At 37.5% G+C, this 22,898-nt stretch overlaps 1 protein-coding gene across 4 annotated transcripts in view; it reads right to left on the bottom strand.

The window, feature by feature from the left end:
- CNKSR2 (connector enhancer of kinase suppressor of Ras 2) overlaps positions 1 to 22,898 on the bottom strand; it is a 401,265-nt gene that overhangs the window by 88,810 nt on the left and 289,557 nt on the right. For all 4 annotated transcript variants that reach the window (XM_075059991.1, XM_075059987.1, XM_075059986.1 and 1 more), the window contains 4 exons: positions 12,449 to 12,497; positions 11,512 to 11,684; positions 6,228 to 6,301; positions 3,423 to 3,494 (listed from right to left, as the gene is read on the bottom strand). In XM_075059991.1, the coding sequence (XP_074916092.1) occupies positions 3,423 to 3,494; positions 6,228 to 6,301; positions 11,512 to 11,684; positions 12,449 to 12,497 (368 nt within the window). The remainder of the gene's footprint in view (positions 1 to 3,422; positions 3,495 to 6,227; positions 6,302 to 11,511; positions 11,685 to 12,448; positions 12,498 to 22,898) is intronic.

Below are 22,898 nucleotides of genomic sequence, written 5' to 3' on the forward strand. Positions count from 1 at the left end.
TGACAATAAAAACTAAAAGAAAATGACGGAACCATTTCGTGAAATCAAAATGGTTCCGAATATGTTAATACTGTTGTGACTCATGGCTAGAAAGGGTTAAACATCATGCAGACTAAATAACCCTCAAAAGACATGTGGGGAGATGTCTGTGTTTTTGTGTATTTACATATGTATAAATAGGGTCAAAGATGTAATCAACAGTCCCTGTCTATGCTGCATTCTGATCATTCAGAAATCGAAAGAACATTCTAGCATTTAAATGAATTGTAAACCTGGGAGAACAAGCAAATGGCCGTATGTTAATTCGTATAGCTAAGTACTCCTTCAAAGTAATCCTGATTACCTGTTGTTCCCTGGGGAATTCCAACTTGTCAAAAGACATGAAATTGTACAAAAGATCCTTGGGTCCTGATTCTGTCATCTCAGATCGGCTTAGGCTTCATCAGGGGAAGTTTGAGTCACAAGACTGAGATCCCAGTTATGCTGGTATGCCCTGAATATGATATTTGGACATTGAACTATACCAATGAACTATTTCTGAAAGAACTCTTTGCAACTACAAAGCTCACCATCTATGCTATGAATCTGAACCTCAGTGAATTGATCTCATGTTTGTATGCATATTGATCTTTTAACCATAGTCTCTCTCTCTTGTTTTTTAATAAATGTTAGTTTAGTTAATAAGAATTGGTTGTAACGTGTATTTGGGTAAGATCTGAAACATTCATTAACCTGGGAGGTAATGTGCTTGGGAATGGTAAAACCTTTCCATTTATATGATGAAATAAGATTTACAGAAATTTTCATCATATTTGACATGGGTACTTGGATGGAGGCCTGAGGCTGGATCACTTTAAGGGAATTGTGTTGTTTGGATTTCTGAGTAACCAGTAAGGTAATAAAGAAGCTGTTTTATGCTGGCTTGACGAATCTAAGTATTGGAATATCCACCAGCTTTACAAGGATTGTCTGCCCCATTCTTTGCAGTTCACCCTAATTGAGTGACTATAGCTGGTTCACACTGGGACCCTGCTCACAACTGTCTAATTCTTAAAGTTTGAGTGAATATTTCTAAGGCTAGAGTAGGATGTAACAAATACTTTTAAATACTTTCTTATGCTATCTCTGAACTTAAAAGATTTATTCTTTAGTAATCACCTTTTTTTTAAAAAAATGTTAATTGTGTGAAGTCAGTGTTTTTGGAAATGAACCAGAGCTTGGGACTAGGGGTAATTATTTTCTGATATTTTAAACAAAGAGAAATTTTAACATCGCAGGGCCAGATTCTGATCTCGGCTATATTTGGTGGGGTAGGGCCACTACCTCAGATTTACATTTGTCTAACTCAGATCAGATTTTAGTCCAGTGTGTGTGTGTATTTGTTGGTTTATTTAATTTGTGACCTGCTAAATATAAGTCATGATGTAGAGTTAAAAAAATCAAATTAACTGTGATTAGTCACAGATCCATTTAACCATTTTTCAAAGGTCACACTGATGTGTACTTTCTGTTTATTGCATAGTTATGTATTTTTACCACCCAAAACCTAGAATATCTGTATACCAAGTGTTGATCTACTGACACAGACTTTACTTGTGTTTAATACTCATTGTATTTTCAGTGTGGTCAGGATTTCATTAGTCCTGACGGTATTTTGTTCAGTGCATAGTAAAATGCATTATTAGTGGCTAGCCTGATGGAGTTATGTAACACAATGAAGAGCAAAAGCAAAGTTTTACAAACAAATTTAGAAAATGAGACTTGAACATTTTATCCTATATCCACTTTATAGTAAAAGTAAACATTAACGTAAAACTTTAATCTATTTTCTGGTCAACTGATCTCAGTACAAAATGAAAGTTTCCAGAAACTGACTGTTACCTAAAAGCAATTAAAGATGGTAAATATATTATAGGTATCATCATTATCACTGCTAAGGTATTTTATTAATAAGTTATATGGACTGTGTAAGGCTGTCTTTTTTCTTTGTTTTAAAAGCATATTCACCATCTCACTTACCAGTGGAGCCTGCAAGCATGAGCCCACGGAAACAGGACAATCAGTTTAAGATGGGAAACTTTAATTAGGTTCTTTTACCATATAATGAAAGCTACAAGTGTATATTTTTTCAGAATAAATGTACTCCATTTTATGCTGGGAAAAATAAAAAATGCCGTAGCAAACACCTGAACAGACAGGGGTTACCAGAGTTTGTATAAAGTTTGCCTAGAGGAGTTAAAAGTGATCTTGCTAAAGTTTTGTGGAAAATTAAAGCATTTTAAGGAAGATCTCAAAAGTGGACTAAGGAACAGACAGTTAGGTCTACTTTACAAGCTAATGGTGAAATTCTGGGCTTACTGAAGTCAATGGGAGGTTCACCATCATTTCAACAGAGCCAGAATTTCACCCTGTGTGAAATTCACACCACGTAAAGGTGTGCACACAGGCCCCCAAAACTGGGTTGAAGTTGAATAAGCCTTGTATTGGCCCTCTGCACAGGGATGAATTTTGCCAGTTACACTCCCACTTGAGGACACTTTAGCATCCTTGATGGATTGGGCCCAAAAGCAACACCCTCAGGAACATCATTACCTGCTTTATTTCCTGAAGAATCCACCCTGCAGAGTTCATGTTTCTTCAGCCACAGTTATGAGAGCACAACCACTATCCTCATAGCTTAAAGAAACATTGACCTCTAACACCTGGTTTTACTTCCTTGCTACCTCCACAAGGGTGAGAATAGATATGTGTGTCTGTGTGTATGAGATGTGTTACGGACGTATTTCAACAAAATCTGAGGTCATTTTTGCATAAAATGAATATTAAAAATATCTTCTTTTTCCTTAATGCCACTTTCCCTGGTGAGGGTCGCAGCGGCAACGTGGAGAGTAGGGAGGACCAAACCTCCTTTTCCTCTGAAACAGATTCCAGCTCCTCCTGGGGGATTTCCAGCGTGTCCTGGGTAGGCTGGGGGCCCCTGCCTTATCGGATATGCCCAATATAGTTCCAATAGAAGCCTCCCAGGGAGGATCCTTGTCAGGTGTCCAAGTCACCTCAACTGGCTCCTCTTGATCTGGAGAAGTAGCTGCTCTACTCCGAGGCTCTCCCGAATAGCCGAGCTCCTCACACTTCCTCGGAGACTAAGCCCAGCCACCCTTCAGAGAAACCTCATTTCCAACACTTGTACCCATGATCTCGTCCTTTCGGTCATTACCCAAAGTTCATGACCATACGTGAGGATGGGGATTAAAAACATGTTTTTCTAAAAAAATTAAGATGCTGTTTTGCACTCATTCATCTAAAACTCCAAAACTTAACCTTTAATGAAGAAAAATATATGACGTTATCACTGGCTTCAGAGGAAAGCACTGTATTCAGAGATGGTTCCTTATACGGTTTTACACTTTATTAGGTTTGATTACCTGTTCATGTCATCTAGATGTTCAGCAGCAAAGTAAAAGCTTTTGATCTTAGGATGGCAGGCTTTGAATGCACTGTTGGGAAGACAAAAGTCAAAACATAATGGGCAAAAATAATAATTACACAAAACATCTTTTTCAAAATTATAGGTAATTAGAAATCCAAATAACTTAATGAAATGACACAGTCTGTGTTTAATTTTCTTTCAAGTTGGTTAAGCATGTGTGTGTGTTTTTTAATTCAGCCTTATAACTTTTGGGATCAATCCAGCTGCCACTGATTAAAAGGCTTTATTGACCATCTATCTTTAAATAACATCTGCATTCAAACATGCACAAAGACAGTTCAACAGCTATTAACATGATAGATGTTATATTTGGATAAGCTGAAGCAGTTAAAATAGTTTATACAACAGGCAATTGTTTTTATGTGGGTGGAGGTGTCAAAAGAGTTTCTGAACAGAAAAATGACTGAACAGTTTATTTGATACAACAGAAAAGCTCTCGGTCCTCTGACTTTTCACATCACAGCGCCCTTGGCATTACTGTCAGCACTAACGACTGGGATTCCAACAGAAAAATGTGATGTGCTGATTGATTTTTGACAAGCTGTTTTAATCCAACAGGGTGCTTATGAGGTCATCTAGCATGATGGGTAATGGGATGTCATCTTTCCCAACCACCAAAGTAATCAACATGAGTTGTCACTGAGAGCTCAACAGTATTTCATCTATTTACTGCAAACAGTTTGTTAAAACAAAAAGTGTGCAGAGAGTTTTCTACAAACACAGAAAGCTATAGTGAAGCACTTGGAGATCTAGCTATGAATACTATTCTATGAAAGTTAATTATTAATAATGTACAATACAGAAATAGTTTTTAAAAACTAATGGCCTCCCAAAGATTGCTTTAAAAGAGCATCAAAACACAGAGCAAAGTCAAAGAAAACAAGACAAACAGTATGATATATTTAAGTGCATTGTTCTTGTTTCCAAGGGAGATCAATTAGACAGGTCTTTTCCCTGACTACGTGCCGGAGTATTAGAAGAAAGAAAGGCATTGTCAGGGAAGGAAATCTGTAAATGTTAGACAAAAATGATTCCTTTACACATTAGTGCACAGAATAACATTACACAAGTGAGAACAGATGTTAAGCAGCATCTGCTCTGTTTAAAAAGATATAATCAAGTTGTTGAGACCCACATCTTGACTTATCTTAACATTATTATAACATCTGTCATCTGGATACTAAATATCTTTTTTCTTTACTTACCACTGTTTTTTATTAATCATATTTGTGTGTTCTGCTACCCAGTTGACAGGATTCAGAGTGAGACAATAATTTAAATGAAGTGCAGTTTTCAGAGATGAAATGACATCATCAATGACGCTGCTTCACTAACAAGAAAATAAATGAAGCAGAGCCACATTGCATTTAATCCATGAAAAACACAGAGCAATGACTGAAAACTGAACCTTCAAAACCACCGATGAAAGTTTTAATTTTTTTTTACCCTTTTTAAAGACTATTACACACAACAGTTTACTTTAAAGAGCAATGTAAACTAATAGGAACAACATCAGTATCATTTTTAAAAGGCCACGTAAGTTATCAAGACAAGCTTTAATCTCTAAACAGCTTCTCTGGTATAGTTTTCATTGTTTCAAAAGCACTCTTGAAAAACTTGAAAGTGAAACGAATGCTAAAATACAGAGATTTGCTGAAAGAATTACAGTGGTGCCAGGTGAGCTTCATACAAAAGAACCAAACCACACACTTGCCTGTGACAGGGCAATGCACAGAGATTTCAGTGGTAAGAAAGAAAATGTGTGAACGCAGGCATGCAGCAAGACAGATAGTTATATATCTTTGGCATACATAAGTAACTCAGGACAAAAGTAATTTTAAAGGTATCCCTGCTCAAGAGGAAGCCCACAATGTCAGCAGATGGTTGAAATATGAACTTAGAAAACTCTCCTGGTTAGTTTTGAATAAAATAAGGTTTGTGTCTGGATTTGGCAACACGTCTCCTAGAGGCCTTTTCACGTACTTTGTTATTTAAAACACTTAGTTGAGAGCCATAATAAATCCTGAGTTTGCTTTTTTCAAACACATTGCTATTTATTTTAAAACAATGATACAAAATGACAGATAAAAATTAACTATGGAAAAGCAAAAAACTCTTAAAATAAAGCCATGTGCAGCTACTGTACAGCTAAACTTTTTTTTTTAGCAAAACTTTTTATTTCAATCATAGAATCCCACAGCGGCAAAGGGATTTAGTGGATGTAAACAACTGATTTAGAAAAAGAACAGGCCTCCTTTTTTACCCATCTCTTCTTCTTTTTCTTGTGTTGTCTCTGTAATATTTCACTTCCTCCATCTCTCAGCGCTTGCTTTTAAAAAAGATTTATTTGTGCTTATTAACTCATTAAGTCTGTTCCTCCACAAAACATAAAAGAGGGACAACTAAAGTGCAGCTGGGGAACAGGGTGGGAAGGAGCTAAGCATTCCTATTAGTTTCAATTAATTTTGCTGATGGTTGAGAATTGTGTGGCTTTTGCAATTGACTCATTGTGTCCTTGGGTGGGACCCTGAAAGCACATGCACATCCCTTCACCTCCGCACTCCGCACAGGAATACTGACTGTTTACCATGATTTGTGTTATGTAACCAAATCATGTTACAATGACTTCCATTCTAATTTGACTATCATGAACAAGGAAACTTTCACTTCTTGAAAGCAAGAGATTGCTTGTTTCTCCTTTTCTTTTGTTATTGCATTGTATGATTTTAAACACACTTACTATTTCTTGCGGCATTCACTGGCTCTATCAATTTTAAATTCAGGTAGACTGATGAATCCCTCTGCTTTTTCATCCTATGGAGACAGTTCCATATGTTACTCAAGTTAGTGAGGCTTAAGATGAAAGTCTATTAAAACGTAAACGTAAACATAGAGAGTGTTTTACTTACCAGCTCACTACGTAGGGCATATTACTGTACTTCTGGCAAATCAATGGGAGTATTGCCAGAGTGGGAGGTCATAGACCTTAGTCTAGAATGTGTTTTTATAAATATGATTTTAGTAGTTTGGCTGGCAAGATGGACAAGGCCTAACTGCCTTAGAAACCATTTCACAGCTGAAGCAGCATTTAATCACGGTGCCTAAACATGTCAAAAAATGTAATTTAATTGTTTGTTGAGGATAGAGTAATTCAAAGGATGAAATGCAAACTACAGGTTGAACCTCTGTAATCAACGATTTAGATGTTGGCATAGAAAGTACGCTTATTAACTTTGTGGACGATACCAAACTGGGAGGGATTGCAACTGCTTTGGAGGATAGGGTCAAAATTCAAAATGATCTGGACAAATTGGAGAAATGGTCTGAGGTAAACCGGATGAAGTTCAATAAAGACAAATGCAAAGTGCTCCACTTAGGAAGGAACAATCAGTTTCACACATACAGAATGGGAAGAGACTGTCTAGGAAGGAGTATGGCAGAAAGAGATCTAGGGGTCATAGTGGACCACAAGCTAAATATGAGTCAACAGTGTGATACTGTTGCAAAAAAAGCAAACGTGATTCTGGGATGCATTAACAGGTGTGTTGTAAACAAGACACGAGAAGTCATTCTTCCGCTCTACTCTGCGCTGGTTAGGCCTCAACTGGAGTATTGTGTCCAGTTCTGGGCACCGCATTTCAAGAAAGATGTGGAGAAATTGGAGAGGGTCCAGAGAAGAGCAACAAGAATGATTAAAGGTCTTGAGAACATGACCTATGAAGGAAGGCTGAAAGAATTGGGTTTGTTTAGTTTGGAAAAGAGAAGACTGAGAGGGGACATGATAGCAGTTTTCAGGTATCTAAAAGGGTGTCATCAGGAGGAGGGAGAAAACTTGTTCACCTTAGCCTCTAATGATAGAACAAGAAGCAATGGGCTTAAACTGCAGCAAGGGAGATTTAGGTTGGACATTAGGAAAAAGTTCCTAACTGTCAGGGTGGTTAAACACTGGAATAAATTGCCTAGGGAGGTTGTGGAATCTCCATCTCTGGAGATATTTAAGAGTAGGTTAGATAAATGTCTATCAGGGATGGTCTAGACAGTATTTGGTCCTGCCATGAAGGCAGGGGACTGGACTCAATGACCTCTTGAGGTCCCTTCCAGTCCTAGAGTCTATGAATCTATGAATCCGGCACTCCCTGGTCTGGCAACATCCGTGAGCTGGCATAGGCGCCGACTCCATGGGTTGTCATAGCAACTTGTTTTTCATTTTTAATGCTTGGAATGCTTGTCAATTTATTTTTCTAGATTTTCATACCACTCTACTTCTCAGAGAACACTATCTACCTCTTTTAAACATTTTTCACTGTATTATTCCAGCTTTGTAGATTTTCTCTGTCATTGCTCCCATTAAATTATATTAGATATTCGCAACCACTCCCAAAGGGGGAAAATACATCAGGATTTCTGGCATCATGGAACACAATCTTTATGTAAAATGCTTTTGTAGCAATGTCTTCAGAAACACATAAATGAAGCATATTTCTCCTTTTTCAAAAAGTGCATCATTCACCAGTGCATAAGCAAGCATCAAGCCTTCATTTAATCATTTGACACTGTCATTTCTCTCTCTCAAGACAACAGGAACAGATATTCCCAGGAATACAGGATGTATTCATTTAAATTCAGTAAACTGCCTCTTCTCCATCCTGGTGCAAGAAAACCAACTAGAAAGGGACTCAAAAGGACTTCACATAGGTTCATAGAGTCTGTATTACTTTGAGGTGCCTTTATTTCTCCATTGCTCTAAGACAGTATAATAATAAACTTGGTTGGTATTATTATTATTATTAATATTATTAACAACATTTATAACATTATAACATAGCATTATGACTAAACATAAAATCTTACAAATAGAAGTTATCAGTTTGCCACTATAAGGAGCATCCAGTCTAGTACATCCTCTGATGATGATTCCTTAAATAATTAATTTTCAATGTAAGATCTAAAGATACTCCAGCAAAATTATTTTTAATATTCAAATGTCCTGTATGGCTTTTTATTTATTTTTATTTTATTTTTTTAAAGGCACAGATGTACAGAGAAAAATATAACTGAAGTAATTTGGAAGGAAAGTATGGAAAGGACAGATCCTGCAATGCTGGATATCTTTAAGCACATTCTTTTCTTAGAGAAAAAAGTAAATTATCTTAGCCACAGGAGCATATTTACACATCAAAAGAAAGAACATGTTGCTTATTCATTATGCCACAATAGTCTTAAATAACAAGAAAAATCTGATGTCCAAAATGCCTCCCAGGGCTAAGCATTATACAGACAAGTAATAAACAAGAAAGTCTGCCCCCAAGTGTTCAGAATTCACATGTTGATGAGGAATTGGCACCATTCAGACTAGGGTTGTTGATGAATTGCAGTTAACTCACAGGATTAACTCAAAAAAATGCATCACGATTTAAAAAATGAATTACGATTAACCGCAGTTTTAATCTATTAAACAATAGAATACCAATTTAAAAGTATTTAATATTTTGGACGTTTTTCTACATTTTCAAATATATTTAAATTACAACACAGAATACAAAGCGTACGTACTTACTTTAGATTATTTTTATTACAAATATTTCCACTTTGAAAATGATAAACAAAAGAAATAGTATTTTTCAATTCACCTCAGACAAGTACTGTAGTGCAATCTCTTTATTGTGAAAGTGCAATTTACAAATGTAGATTTTATTTGTTACACTCAAAACCAAAATTATGTATAACTTTAGAGCCTACAAGTCCATTCAGTCCTACTTCTTATTCAGCCAATTGCTACAAGAAACAAGTTTGTTTACATATGGCAGATAATACAGCCCGTTTCTTATTTACAATGTCACCTGAAAGTGAGAACAGACATTCACATGGGATTTTTGTAGCCAGTGTTGCAAGGTATTTACATGCCAGATCTGCTAAACATTCGTATGCCCCTTCCTGTTTTGGCCACCATTCTAAAGGACATGCTTCCATACTGATGATGCTTGTTAACAAAATAATGTGTTAATTAAATTTGTGACTGAACTCCTTGGGGGAGAACTGTATGTCTCCTGCTCTGTGTTTTATCCGCATTCTGCCATATATTTCATGTTACAGCAGTCTCAGATGATGACCAGCATGTATGTTTTAAGAATACTTTCATGGCAGATTTGACAAAATGCAAAGAAGGTACCAATGTGAGATTTCTAAAGATAGCTGCAGCACTCGACCCAAGATTTACGAATTTGAAGCGCAATCCAAAATCTCATCGGCACAGGGTGTGGAGCATGCTTTCAGAAGTCTTAAAAGAGCAACACACTGATTCAAAAACTACAGAACCTGAAACACTAAAAAAGAAAATCAATCTTCTGCTAGTGGCATCTGACTCAGATGATGAAAATGAGCATGTGTTGGGTCTGCACTGCTTTGGATCATTATCGAGCAGAAACCATCATCAGCATAGACGCATGGAATGGTGGTTGAAGCATGAAGGGACATATGAATCTTTAGTGCATCTGGCATGTAAGTATCTTGCAACACCAGCTACAACAGTGCCATGTGAACACCTGTTCTCACTTTCAGGTGACATTGTAAACAAGAAGCGAGTACCATTATCTCCTGAAACTGTAAACAAACTTGTTTGTCTGAGTGACTGGCTGAACAAGAAGTAGGACCGAGGCCACGTCTAGACTACCCACCATATCAGCGGGTTAAAATTGATCCCTGAGCGCGCTTATATCAATTCCGGAACTCCACCAACCCCAACGGAGTTCCGGAATCGACATGGCGAGCCGTGGACATCGATCCCGCGCGGTGAGGACAGGTGAGTAAATTGATTTTAAATATTCGACTTCGGCTACATTATTCACGTAGCTGAAGTTGCGTATCTAAAATCGATTTTCCCCCGTAGTGTAGACCAGCCCCGAGTGGACTTGTAGGCTGTAAAGTTTTACATTGTTTTATTTTCGAATGTAGTTATTTTTTTGTACATAATTCTATATTTGTAAGTTTAACTTTCATGATAAAGAGATTGTACTACAGAACTGGTATTAAAGGTGAATTGAAAAATACTATTTCTTTTATTTTTACAGTGCAAATATTATAATAAAAATAAATATAAAGTGAGCACTGTACACTCTGCATTCTGTGTTGTAATTGAAATCAATAAATTTGAAAATCTGGAAAACATACAAAAATATGTATATAAATAGTATTCTATTATTGTTTTTAATCACTTAACAGCCCTAATTCAGACAAATGGTGTAAATATATTTCACTATACGAGAGTCTATCAGAGTTCAAGATTATCTGAGTTTCATAAAAAGAGTTCTACTAAGAAAAAAGTTGGATTTTCCAAAAGAAATTCTGACCTTTCACCCAACTGGCAGAGTCCATTCTACCAAAAAAGGATTTAAAAAACAATTATTCTTCCAAAGAAGAAATAAATTAGATAAATGAGAGACCCTTGCAGGATCAGGGTCTTAGGCAGCTTAATGATGCTCTTCTAATGTTATCAATATATAATTAAGCACTCAAAACAATAATCCAAATTAGATACAATGTATCCAAAGAGAACACAATTTGAGACCATTTTGCATAACTACAGTGGATTTTAGTTATACCACAGATTCCTTATTACAATTAAATAATGTACCCCCAAATGCAACATAAATTACGGCTGTAATGTTGTTTCAGTTATGAGAGGGACAAATGACTCTTGATCTTCTCTTCTGAATTTGTGTTTTGTTGTCATGAGAGAACGATTTATTACACACTATTAAGGGTATGGGAATACAGAGGTGAGTAGTTACAATCTTCCTTATGCTACAAAGAAAAATTTTAAAGGACAAATCCTGCAAACTCTGATGCATATGAGTGACTTTAGTCATACAAGTAGTTTTACTGATTTCAGTAAGATTATTTGGGTGAATAAAATCACTCGCCTGTTTTCAGGATAGGATTTGACCTTTCATCTAATTATGACAACAATACAGTATAGAACTTATTAGCATTAGACAGGATGAGCAACAAATGTGCCTATTTCTTACCTCTTCATTCATATACCAGTACAGAGAAGTATCCTTCAGAACAAACCAATATTTCTTCCATTTCTGGGAGAAATAACTCTTGGCATCTTTCTTTTTCCAAAGCCAGCCCTCGCAGTCCCCACGGCCCAGATCTTTACAGGAAATCCGCCTTTTGCTCTTACCAGGAATAGGAGCTAAAAATGCCAATAGTTAAATTGAAATGAGTATATGTGAAAGACTTCACATTGTGCATTTAATCAAACACAAAATGCTAAATTTCTCTAAAAATCTGGTCCATCTTTACAAACTTAACAAACATTTCAATAACAATTTCTTCGTCATTATTGTTATTTCTTTTTAATCAAGCAACAAAACGTGTGCATGGCAAAAGAAAAAAGTAGATATATTCTCTTATCTTACAGATCTTGTAATCTAAACAAGACAAAATGCAACAAATGAAGGCAACAAGATGGATTCTACTGGAAAGGAGGAAGATATACAAATACAGTGTTATGTGGGTACATATGTTTATGTACATCTTGATTGTTCATTTCATGGCAACATATGTAAACACACAAATAGCTATATATGAATGTACATACAGGTACGGCTGCTTAAAAATATATATTAAAAAGATTAAAATTGGTTTATATTGGCCAATATTTTGAAAAGTACATCTTTACTAATATGTGAAAGACCCACAAAACCCTGCATAGTACAATTCAGTAACATTCTCAGACTTCTGTAAAAGAGAATGTTGAATACAGTTAAGATGTGCTGAATCAGAGAAGGGCTGTTAATCCTGGCTGGATAGTTTTGTCATATGGATAACTGATGACTATAAATTTGGTTCAGACTAACAAATTGCAACTTGTAAAAATACTACAATATTTTAAACAGTAATATTCACATTTCTATTTTCTAACATCACTTCAAAAAGTACCCATTTAATGCTTACCTTTGTTTTTCTTTTTAGTTTTCTGTTGTAGAGAAGACTGCTGAAAGGTCTGTAAGCAAATGAAGATACAGAAAAGCAGTGAAAAACTAAAAATGTACTTAGTCAGTGTGTTCCAAGCCCTTCCTAAATTCTTATAAAAATAGCAATCAAAACTTTGAACACCAAAAGCATTACCACGCAAAATCTAAAAAATGTCCTAGGGAGATGTCTAGCAACAGTGGAAAAATACAATTTTATTTCAGAGTTTCATGAACTGTCGAAGGAAAACAATACAGCATGTTAAAATCAACTCACCAAGTAGAACTGAAGTTTCTCTCAGAAACAGGCATTCTTTTTTTCCAATATGTTTTGTGTTAACAGGACATTTTTCACTCTTTTACAGTGGTAGTGCTCTTGTGGGGGAAGTCCTTTAGTTCTGTTTGGTGGTCTGTTGGATAGCTGATCTTAATGTCTGATTTTAGCGTATGTGGTCTCTTTTATTTCAATGCCTTATGAACTATGAAAAAATATTTTTCTGATGGTGCTAGAAAGATGTGGCTGGGACTTTACAGATTTGCTTGTAGATGCCTTCAGTATTTGAATTTTTGACTGCTATACTATTTTGCATTATGTATAAATAAACACAGGGGAAGAGAGAGAGAGAAACTGAGAAAAAAGAAAGAAGAAGGGGTCCATAAACAAAACTCAGGGAGAAATCTGCTGAAAAAAATGAGCCTTATTATCATCATGTCCCAAAAGATATGGAAGATCGAGACAGTTCCACAACTAAAGACCCTTGACTTACAAAGTTATGTCCTTTACTCTGGGGTGGCTCAGGCACCAGCACGCCAAGCGTGTGCTTGGGGCGGCAAGCCACAGGGGGTGCTCTGCCAGTCGCCGTGAGAGCGGTAGGCAGGCTGCCTTTGGCTGCATGCCTGTGGAGGGTCCGCTGGCCCCACAGCTTCAGCGGACTTCCTGCAGGCTGCCGCCAAATCCACGGGACCAGGGACCTCCTGCAGGCAAGTTGCCGAAGGCAGCCTGCCTGCCTGCCTTGCTTGGGGCGAGAAAAAGGCCTAGAGCCGCCCCTGCCTTTACCTGGTCCTGACTGAACCTAGTAACCAAGAGCTGACACACCCAAGCAATTTTAAGTATTGGCACAGAAATAACGTCATCATTGAATAATCTCAGTATTTAGGGTTTAGCTGATAAAAGGCTATACTACAGGGTCACGTCTGCTATAAGACTCAATTACCAATAAATGTCCATTATTCAGTGAGTGAAAAATATAATAATAATAAATAAAAATAATAATAATAATAAAAACATGCACCACTTTAGTGTTAGTTGCCTTGTATTTAGCTTAATATATTGTTAGTAACAGCAATACAATTCACAGAAGAGTGTCTGAGTGTAAATACCTCTCACTTCAACTTTTATTTAGCCAATATAAAGACCAAAAGTTTCAGGCATCTCCTAGTCCAACTTGTTACAAATAAATCAAAATTAAAATACTGATGGCCCCACAGGGCTGAAGCCTGCTCCTAGTCAATAAGATAAACCTTCCCAAAGCAGGGTGGGGTGTGATGTTACAAGGCTCTCTTTATTTTCAGGTCCCTTTCATACCCAACTTCTCTTTCCCACTTCTTGCATATAAGTCATGACTTAGCTCACATGTTCACATTATGGGAAAGGGACAACTCATCTCCATCTGCAAAGGGTTTCCCCCTTCGAAGTTCTGACAAATTCTCAAACAGCAAATTAAATCCATATAACAACACTGCACAATAATTAACAGTAACATCATGAAACCAAGCAGCTGGCCTGGACTCTGATCCCTGAAAATGCACTGGGGCAGGCCAACCATCCCTATCTTCACCTTGTCTGATCCTAGACAGCATCAGAGTATATGGGATTGGGTAGAGTGGTTTAGGGGAATGAAAGAGTGATTACATTATGGGAGTTCCATGTCGGAAAAAATCCACAGGACCCTGCTTGAAATCATCCTGCCTTTGGTGGTAAGTGTGGGGACAACTAGTCCTGATTCACTGTGTTTGGTCCCTTTCCTTCCTCTAATGGTGCTAGTCCACTGGGCCCAGCTAGCAAAGCCTCATTAGAGGAAACCAATTCCAATTCTGAATCAACTTCAATGGGTCTATTTATACAGGCCTAAATATGTTTCTATTTCCCTAGAAGGAAAGATTTAGGGTGAGACGTTCAGAAGTGTGTAAGTGACTTGTATTCCTAAGTCATTTAGGCACTTCTGCAAATCTTATTTTAATTCAGTGTAGACAGTTTAATACTTTTTTAAAAAAATCTTTAACAGCCGTCAGGGCAAAAAACTCACTATTTTATTTCATTTGACTTTCCTCTTTTAAGTGTTTTCCATGATTAATTCACCTAAACTGGAAAGGAGAAGTTTTGCTTATTTCTCCTAAGTGATACTTAATACCTTTAAAAAGGTGTTTTGTTTTGTTTTTTAAACACAAGCTATAAAAGTGCTTCCAGTCTGAACATATAATCTAAGTGTGCTCTGCAGGAATGAGTTTCCATCTTGCTGAATTTGGGGGTTTTTGGAGGAGATGTTAGCGAAGGGGTATTGATCTTCATCGCCTCAAAATAACGCAAGTAAATAGCCATTTTTGTCCATAGTATATTGTACTCAAAAGCAGAAAGGGTTTATTACAATTCAGTGTTCTGAATTAGTACTTTCAATGAGATAATAATGAAAGGCCTGGTCCAAAGCTCATTGGGAGCCTTTCAATTGACGTCAATGGGCTTTGGATCAGGCCTTAACTTACCTTCTTATTTAGATTTTAGGTTTTTAGTTTGTTTGACTGGTTCTATGCAGAAAAAAACTAGCTCCAGTTTCATCTTGGAGATGACATTTTCGTAGAATGGTACATATAAATGGACCTAATTACACCACTGCATACTCACAGGAGGGTCTGCACTGGGGCTACATGCAGTTCCCAAAATGTTTGTTTCTTTATTTACTCTGTTGGTGCTGCAAGGCGACACAGTGATTACAGACTCCCACGCTGCTGCTGAATGCAATTAACTGTCTAACTGCAACTCCTCACCAATTATTAGATAGTGTTTTTCAGCCCTGTCCTTAAACTGTTTTTTGCCTTTTCTATTTAGGTCTGGAACATGCCATACATATAAAAAGATAAAATGTTAAATCCTATGAATTCAGCAAAATCAACCCATAGCACTGCATCAAACTCATATTTTGCTGCAAAATTCTATTTATCAATGACTTATCAGACTGGATACTGAAATATTTTTAATGAGCTACAAAGTACAGTATTGATTTCAATACACCTTTAAGTTTTACCTACTATATTTAAATAGATGACTGGCCCCAGCTTTCAAGAATTCATCTCTGTTACACATTTTGAGAATAATCCTGAAATTAAAAAGGAACCTGGTTTCACATACAAAAGAAAGAGAGGTTTCAGAGTGGTAGCCATGTTAGTCTCTATCAGCAAAAACAATGAGGAGTCCTTGAGGCACCTTAGAGACTAACAAATTTATATTGGCATTAGATTTTGTGGGCTAAAACCCACTTAAGAAAGACAGTTATTAGTAAAGGATACGACTTTGTCATGGAGGTCACTGATTCCATTACTTTAATGAACCTCCGTGACTTCTTTGGCTTCAGCCCCACCCCACAGCAGTGGGGCTGGAGAAGCCGCCTGGGGCCAGAGCCCCCATATTTTCAGTAAAAGTCAGCAACAGGTCACGGGCTTCTGTGAATTTTTGTTTAATGCCTGTGACCTATCCATGACTTTTACTAAAAATACCTGTGACAGAATCTGAACCTTACGTATTAGTTACTCAACATAACTGACAGAATGGAAACTGTACTGCCACTGTAAATACGAAACAAAGGATACATCAAATCAAGTAGAAATAGTTGCTAATGAAAAAAGTTCCAACATTTTATTCATGCTCTGAATGATATGCTATACACCACAACTTCAATTAGCAAAACTTCTCATTCCAAAAGCAGAGCCACTTTGATTCATGTCATAATTACACTGAAAATTCCCTCCATTATCCTAAATCTCATTTATTTGAATGGACTCAATGTCTCCCGTTTTAGTAATATACCAACACTAAAGTGCCTGAACGATACACATGCCCAAACCAGAGCATCAAAGATAAACTATAAAAAAAATCTTAAATTATATCATTTCCATTGCAACCGCAACCACTAAAACACACCTATTTTAAGAGTATTAAAGAAAGAGCTCAAAGAAATGTGGTGTTTTCTTTCTAAGGCATTTAACCATCTCAAGACAATTCAAACTAAAATGCATTAAGGGCCTGAATCTGCATCACTGCATCTACAGACTACCAGATTGGGCTCTAACTGTAGGAAATTTTTATGCAGCTGTTTCCCCTTAGTAGTTAATTTGCAAAATTACTAACTAGCAGTTTGTTTAATTTCGGTTTCTCAGAAAGAGTCATTAGTGTTAAAAGCTAATTAATTTGAAATTTGACAATAGTGTGATGGACTGATCTATGCCAAACTTGCTTTGCATTAATAGCAGAAAAAATCAAAGTAATTCTTTTTAATGGAATGTTTTCCCTTTTAATTTTGTCTCAGATGCACGTTGTACTTAAGGTAGTAGTGTCTGACATCTGAATAAACTAAACAAACATCAGTATAGGTCCCAACTCTCTTTCACTCTTTCTCTTTCACAAAAATTAATTAAAATGTTTTAACTGGCAAATCTTATACATCTCACTAGATTTCAAAAATCTTCAGTATACTGATATTTCTATATAGTAGGAGTGAATGATATGCATTGCAAATTTTGTAAGCATAGTACTGTAGGGCAATAAAGCAATTAACCTTCGAGGCACTTAAAACTAGAGATAAGCATCATGTTCTTCAATTATCTTCCAATCTTAAATACTCTACATTGAAGACAAGTTTTAATTACTTAGTTGCAATGCAAATGTGTGCAGCTGACTGTACGACTACTATACAACTATTCTTATAGCATCATCAACAGATTTAAGGTCTCCATTCAACAAAACAGTTATTGATTTGCTTAACTTTAGCGGGATTAAAGCATATTCTTAAGCACTAAATTATTATATTTGATCAACTTTAACCAGTGACAACATGTTATAAATTACTATTTATCAAACCGGAAAATAACTAGTCACCCATCTCAATGGGACTAACTTGGTACCATGAGGAGACATTTTTCATCAGAGCTTGTTCATGTTGTGACAGCCTGACAGTATCTTGTTACTATCCTGACCAAACTTTATGGAATTAAGATAAGCTTTACTGAGTTAAGTTAAACCTTACTGAATTGGGGTTACCAACTTTGGGGTACATTGTATTAAAAAGTAACTGTATATGTGTGTTATTGTGGCACTGTATGAATCTTCTCTAATAGGCATGGGAAATGATAATGAACTTCTGCCATGATCAGCCTTTGAAGCCACTTACATCCCCCTAGGAGATATGCACATACACATTCAAACTGGATTCTCCAGAGACCAAGCGACAAAGGAAAGACTTATGGATGGAATCCCATTTTAAACTAGTTTAGGGCCTTCTTCCTGATCCAGCAAATGGACAGGAACCGTGGTCTATGGAGGGCCCAATCCCTAAGGGAGGATTGGAAGGACTTGGTCTATAGAGGCCTCACAAGTCTGTGTGCTTGTTCTGAACTGAGCTCCAATGCACTTGCAAGGATGCCCTAAGGTAGGGTATTAAAAGGCTGCACCTGCCAGAGTCCCTCTGAGAGTTAGGATGAAACCTGCTAATCTTATTGTGTTTACTATATTTTCTATGTGATGCTTTGTACCATAAAAATAAAGTAGGCTTGCTTCGAAAGAGCTGTGTGGTAACTTATAACTGTAGCAGTTACACAGTTATCCATCTCTGAAGAGAAAGCAAGCAGGTGTTCTTGGGCAACCTGTCTGTGCTAGGAATAACACAATGAAGGTAGGGAACTGTGCAGCCTGGGAATACCCCAATCAAAAGGGAGAGGGACATGCGTCTCCCCCCAAAAGAGGCAACAGACTGAGAGCGGGTGCCCTTGTTGAATCACTAAGGGGGAATCCACATGCGGTTATCTTGACCTGTGACAGGTATCTCCAATATTTGCATACTGTCATGGAGGGTGCTGCCTTGGTGCTCTTTGTCCTCTGATGCGCACGCATGTGCGGACCCAGCACCAGCACTTTGTTGATGTTAGCATGGAGGAAACTACTGGCTGCTGTTGTAGTGCTGCTTTCTTTACCTGGTGCACCTGCTGCTTGCCACTGTTCTCTCTAGCTCCTCAGATTATCTTCTAAATGCATAGCATAGCATATACCTCTGATACTACCAGGCCAGGAGGTACCGGGGGGGTATGTGCGCCACTGTAGTTATTCTCCTCTCTTCACAGCCTGGCTGCCCTCAAGCACACAGATGGACGACCACGTTAATCCCTGCCAGACTAGATAGCCCTGTTCAACCCTATTTGGTGGTGGTTGAAATAATTTTTCACCACACCACCTCACTAGTGTTGCTTTTTAAAAAAAGTTTAATTTTTATTTCTCTTTCCAACTCCCATTCCACAAAGAACTTACAAAACAGCTGCTGCAGCTCTCCTAGTGAGAGTGAAAACATGAACACTACTTATGCTTGTTTTTATGATGTTTGCTTGCTAAACACATTTTGATGAATAAATATTACCTCTCCAGAATGGTCACGAGTTAGTGAATAAAAGAGGCTGTGAAAAACAGCGTGGCAAAAGGGGAGGAAGTTCTAGACACACAAATATTTGCAAGTAATTTTTTTTTTTTACTTACTAATAACATTTTGGCTTGTTTACTTTCTTGGTGAGCCTGTCCCTAGTGTTTTGGAGTTGTGACTGGAAGCATTTGGGAACTCAGAAAAGAAAGAGAAGAAAAGAATTCTTCACTTTGGTGCTAGATTGACTGAATTGCTTCTTACTGAAGAATTTGAGACTGCAATTGAAAAAACAGCCAAGTGATAGGTAAAATTTATTTAGGTGGTGCTCAACATCATAATTTAAAAATGTAACCTTATGCACATGTGAATCTTTGAATCAAAGAATTTCTGCAGAAAATGATAATTAAGGGTTTTTTTTAGTGCTATGTGGAGGGAATGAAGACGTTTAATCATTAACAGAAATTTATTTGGAACTTTCAGGGAACTTTTACTACTGACGTCATATCTAAGACATTCCAGGAGCTTTTCCTCCCTCCCTCTTTCTCTCTTTATGTGGTGATGGCATTTGAAAAGATGGCTTCTGAGGGTTTGACTACAATAGAAATTTCAGCACTAAGGCAGGTACACTGATGCAGCTGCATCAGTGTAAAGAATGATTTGCACAGGAGTGTAGCTTCCCTGGCTTCAAAGGCTAAGTTAGTGTAGCAATACCAGTGCAAAAATCCCTTGTGCAGGAAAACATAAAGTAGTCACTAGGGATTTGAAATCTACTACATTTATTCTTTGGTGAAGTGAGGGAAATGTTTAATCCTGTTCAGACTCAATATTCAATGATATATGGTATGTGTGTGATATCACAATTTTAATTTGTATAGCATATAAATATTAAAAGCTGGAGTGAAAATACTAAATATTTTCTCATTTTATATTATTAACATTGAGTTCAATGGGATGACTTGAATGCTTAAAGTTAAGCATGTGCTTAAGTATTTTGCTGCTTTACAGACAGAGCCCCAGAACCTAAATCCCAGTTTTACACCACTGCGATCCACTTGGCTATTGCCTAACCCTACAAGCGCTTAAACTTACTTGGTGCCTAAAATTTCTGCTGTAGAAGTTCTCAAGGCACCTAACTTTCTGTTTCTGGGCATATGCACTGCTGTCTGTCTCTTGGCATGTGGGTGCCTATCTCCTGCCTAAGGCCCAGAGCAATCCAGGAACTGAGGTAGGGGTATCTAAGTCACACACTGGGCCTAACTTGGTTGGTGTGGTCAGATGCCATCTACCAGATTGGGTCCCATCAAAATACGGGATGGATAGTGCCCATTAGGCCACTGGTTAGAGCACTCAACTGGATTCAAATCCCTGCTCTGCCTGATGAGGAGAAAGGATTTGAACAGGGGTCTCTCACCTCCCAAGAGAGTGGTCTAACCACTGAGCTATGGGATATTCTGATGTGGGGCTCTTTCATTTTGACGCTGTTCCACAATGTATAAATAAAGCATCACTGGAACGGGGGATTGGACCCTGGCGCTTCCAAGTATGTGCCCTAGCCACCAGGCTGCAGAGTCATTCTCTCTGGCCCTATGACCCTCATACTTAAAGAGCCACTGGGGCAGGAAGAGTGAGTGAGAATGACTCAATCATTTACCACGGTTAGAAGAATACAGGGAGGTGTGGACAAAGCCAGGCCATGAGTTTCCTGCACACATGCTACAGATGCTAGTTGGTGTTTATGACCGGAGTGTATACACAGCTACTTCTGCAGCAGCAAGGAACGTTTCTGGGCACGTTACCCCTGTCAGTTCTCTCTCAGCCACCATTAAGCCTGCATACACTCTGTTTGGGGGCTGCCATTCCCCTTGCACCTGTCTGTGCCACAGTAATGAAGGCAGAATTTTGCTTTAGTGTTTTGAATGCCAGACAATACATCTTTGTAAACTACTCTCCCTTAAACACTTTGAAATATAAGCTATATGAATAAGACAGGCAATACAAAGCATTTGCTCTGACTTCTAAAACTAAATTAAGTTTCTGGTGAAAACAAGTAGCAATACAGAGGAAATATACTAATGGACTTATCTGCAAGACTGTGCTCCCATTTTAACAGGAATCAAATGTATTCTAGAGTTATGAGGAAGGTGTTTATAATATACTTTGATGGAATAGGCAATCAGCATAGAGTAGCCTCTTAGAGAGGCAGATTTATACCAAAGGATCTGATGGAGAGAACATTTACAATTAGTGTACTGTTCTCTTGCTCATCTTCTGAAGAAGAAAATTTCAAAACAATCTTGTTTGTCCAGCTGGTCAAATTTTTTTGTACCATTCATGATGAAAGAACCTCTATCTACTGGTTAAGTTACCAAGTATGTGTTGTGATAATTAGTTCCAAGAGTTGGAGATTTCACTGAATTCGTACCCTTCTGGACTAAAACGACATTTCCAGCAAGTGGTGCTTTGTGCTTCTTTATCATTGCATCATATTGCCAGGAACAGCCGCACACATCAGTGCTGAAGTCAGGCAGTCCTTGGTCCAAGAAAACATGCAGGGAAAGTTTCCACAGGGAAATGAGGGAAAGAGCATTTTAGTATCTGTAACTCATCCATTATAAATATTATTAAAAGTCATATCACACCATTTTTCCTCTTTCATGATTTAAGGTGGTAAAATAACTGGTTGTTCCAGGATACAAAGCATATTGCCTTCTATGATCCTAAAGGAATCTCCTTTAAGTGCAAAGTGAAACAGAACATCTCAGAGTGTGGGGAAAGGTAACATGAACATTTTTTTTCAATCATAAGCTTGCAGTAGTGATCCCTGAGTTACAGTACTGAGAACCATTCTAAATTCAAAATTCTCTAGAGTAAGAAATCTCATCTGGTTAGAGTTAGTGTCAGAGCAAAGATTAATACTTGAAAAGGGGACAAAAGGAAATTATTGGTATATAAAAATAGTATCATTTTCTGATGTTTAATCTATATTTACATTTTTCACAAATACAAGAGCAGAAATGAACTGGCTGAGTCACAAGCTAGGATACTAGGCAACAAAGCAAAAGTCAATATCCTCTTTCCTAGTGCAGCCAGATACTCACAAACAGTCCTCTCCCCAACCCCACCAGTGCAAAAAAGAAAGAGTTATTCTTCTTACAGTGCGGACAGTAAACCACCTGCAGTGCTGACTGATAGTTTGCAGGGTTGTGGCTACTGTGGGCATGAGAGTGGTGTAGCACTGGGAGTACTGGTAGTCCTGCTGGGACTAAGACTGAACAATCTTCAAAGCATCCCAGGAGCAGTGCTTAGAAAAACTTGCTCACTTAAAAAACCTTGTGCCGAAGTGTTTGCATACACAGGAAAGGCACAAAACAATGGACCTTAAAATCTGAATGTTACTCAATTCATTAAGTTATATCTTCAGTACTTTTGTTATTAATTTTTTATTCTGTACCACTTCTATATAATTTCACAAACCATACAACATAGACAATGGACCTGATTCTCCATGGTTGGAGCTACGAGAATGATTAAAATATTAGAAAATGTGCCTTATAGTGACAAATTCAATGTGTTCAATCTATTTGGTTTATCAAAGAGAAGAAATGGTTCCTCACCTTCTCGTAACTGTTCTTCTTTGAGATGTGTTACTCATGTACATTCCAATTAGGTATGTGCGCGTGCTGCATGCACAGTTCGCCAGAAGGATTTTCCCCTAGCAGCAACCATTGGGTCAGCTCTGGAGTCCCCTGGAGTTGCACC

This window comes from Chelonoidis abingdonii, chromosome 1, assembly GCF_003597395.2.
Source record: "Chelonoidis abingdonii isolate Lonesome George chromosome 1, CheloAbing_2.0, whole genome shotgun sequence".
In the NCBI taxonomy this organism is placed as follows: Eukaryota; Metazoa; Chordata; order Testudines; family Testudinidae; genus Chelonoidis; species Chelonoidis abingdonii.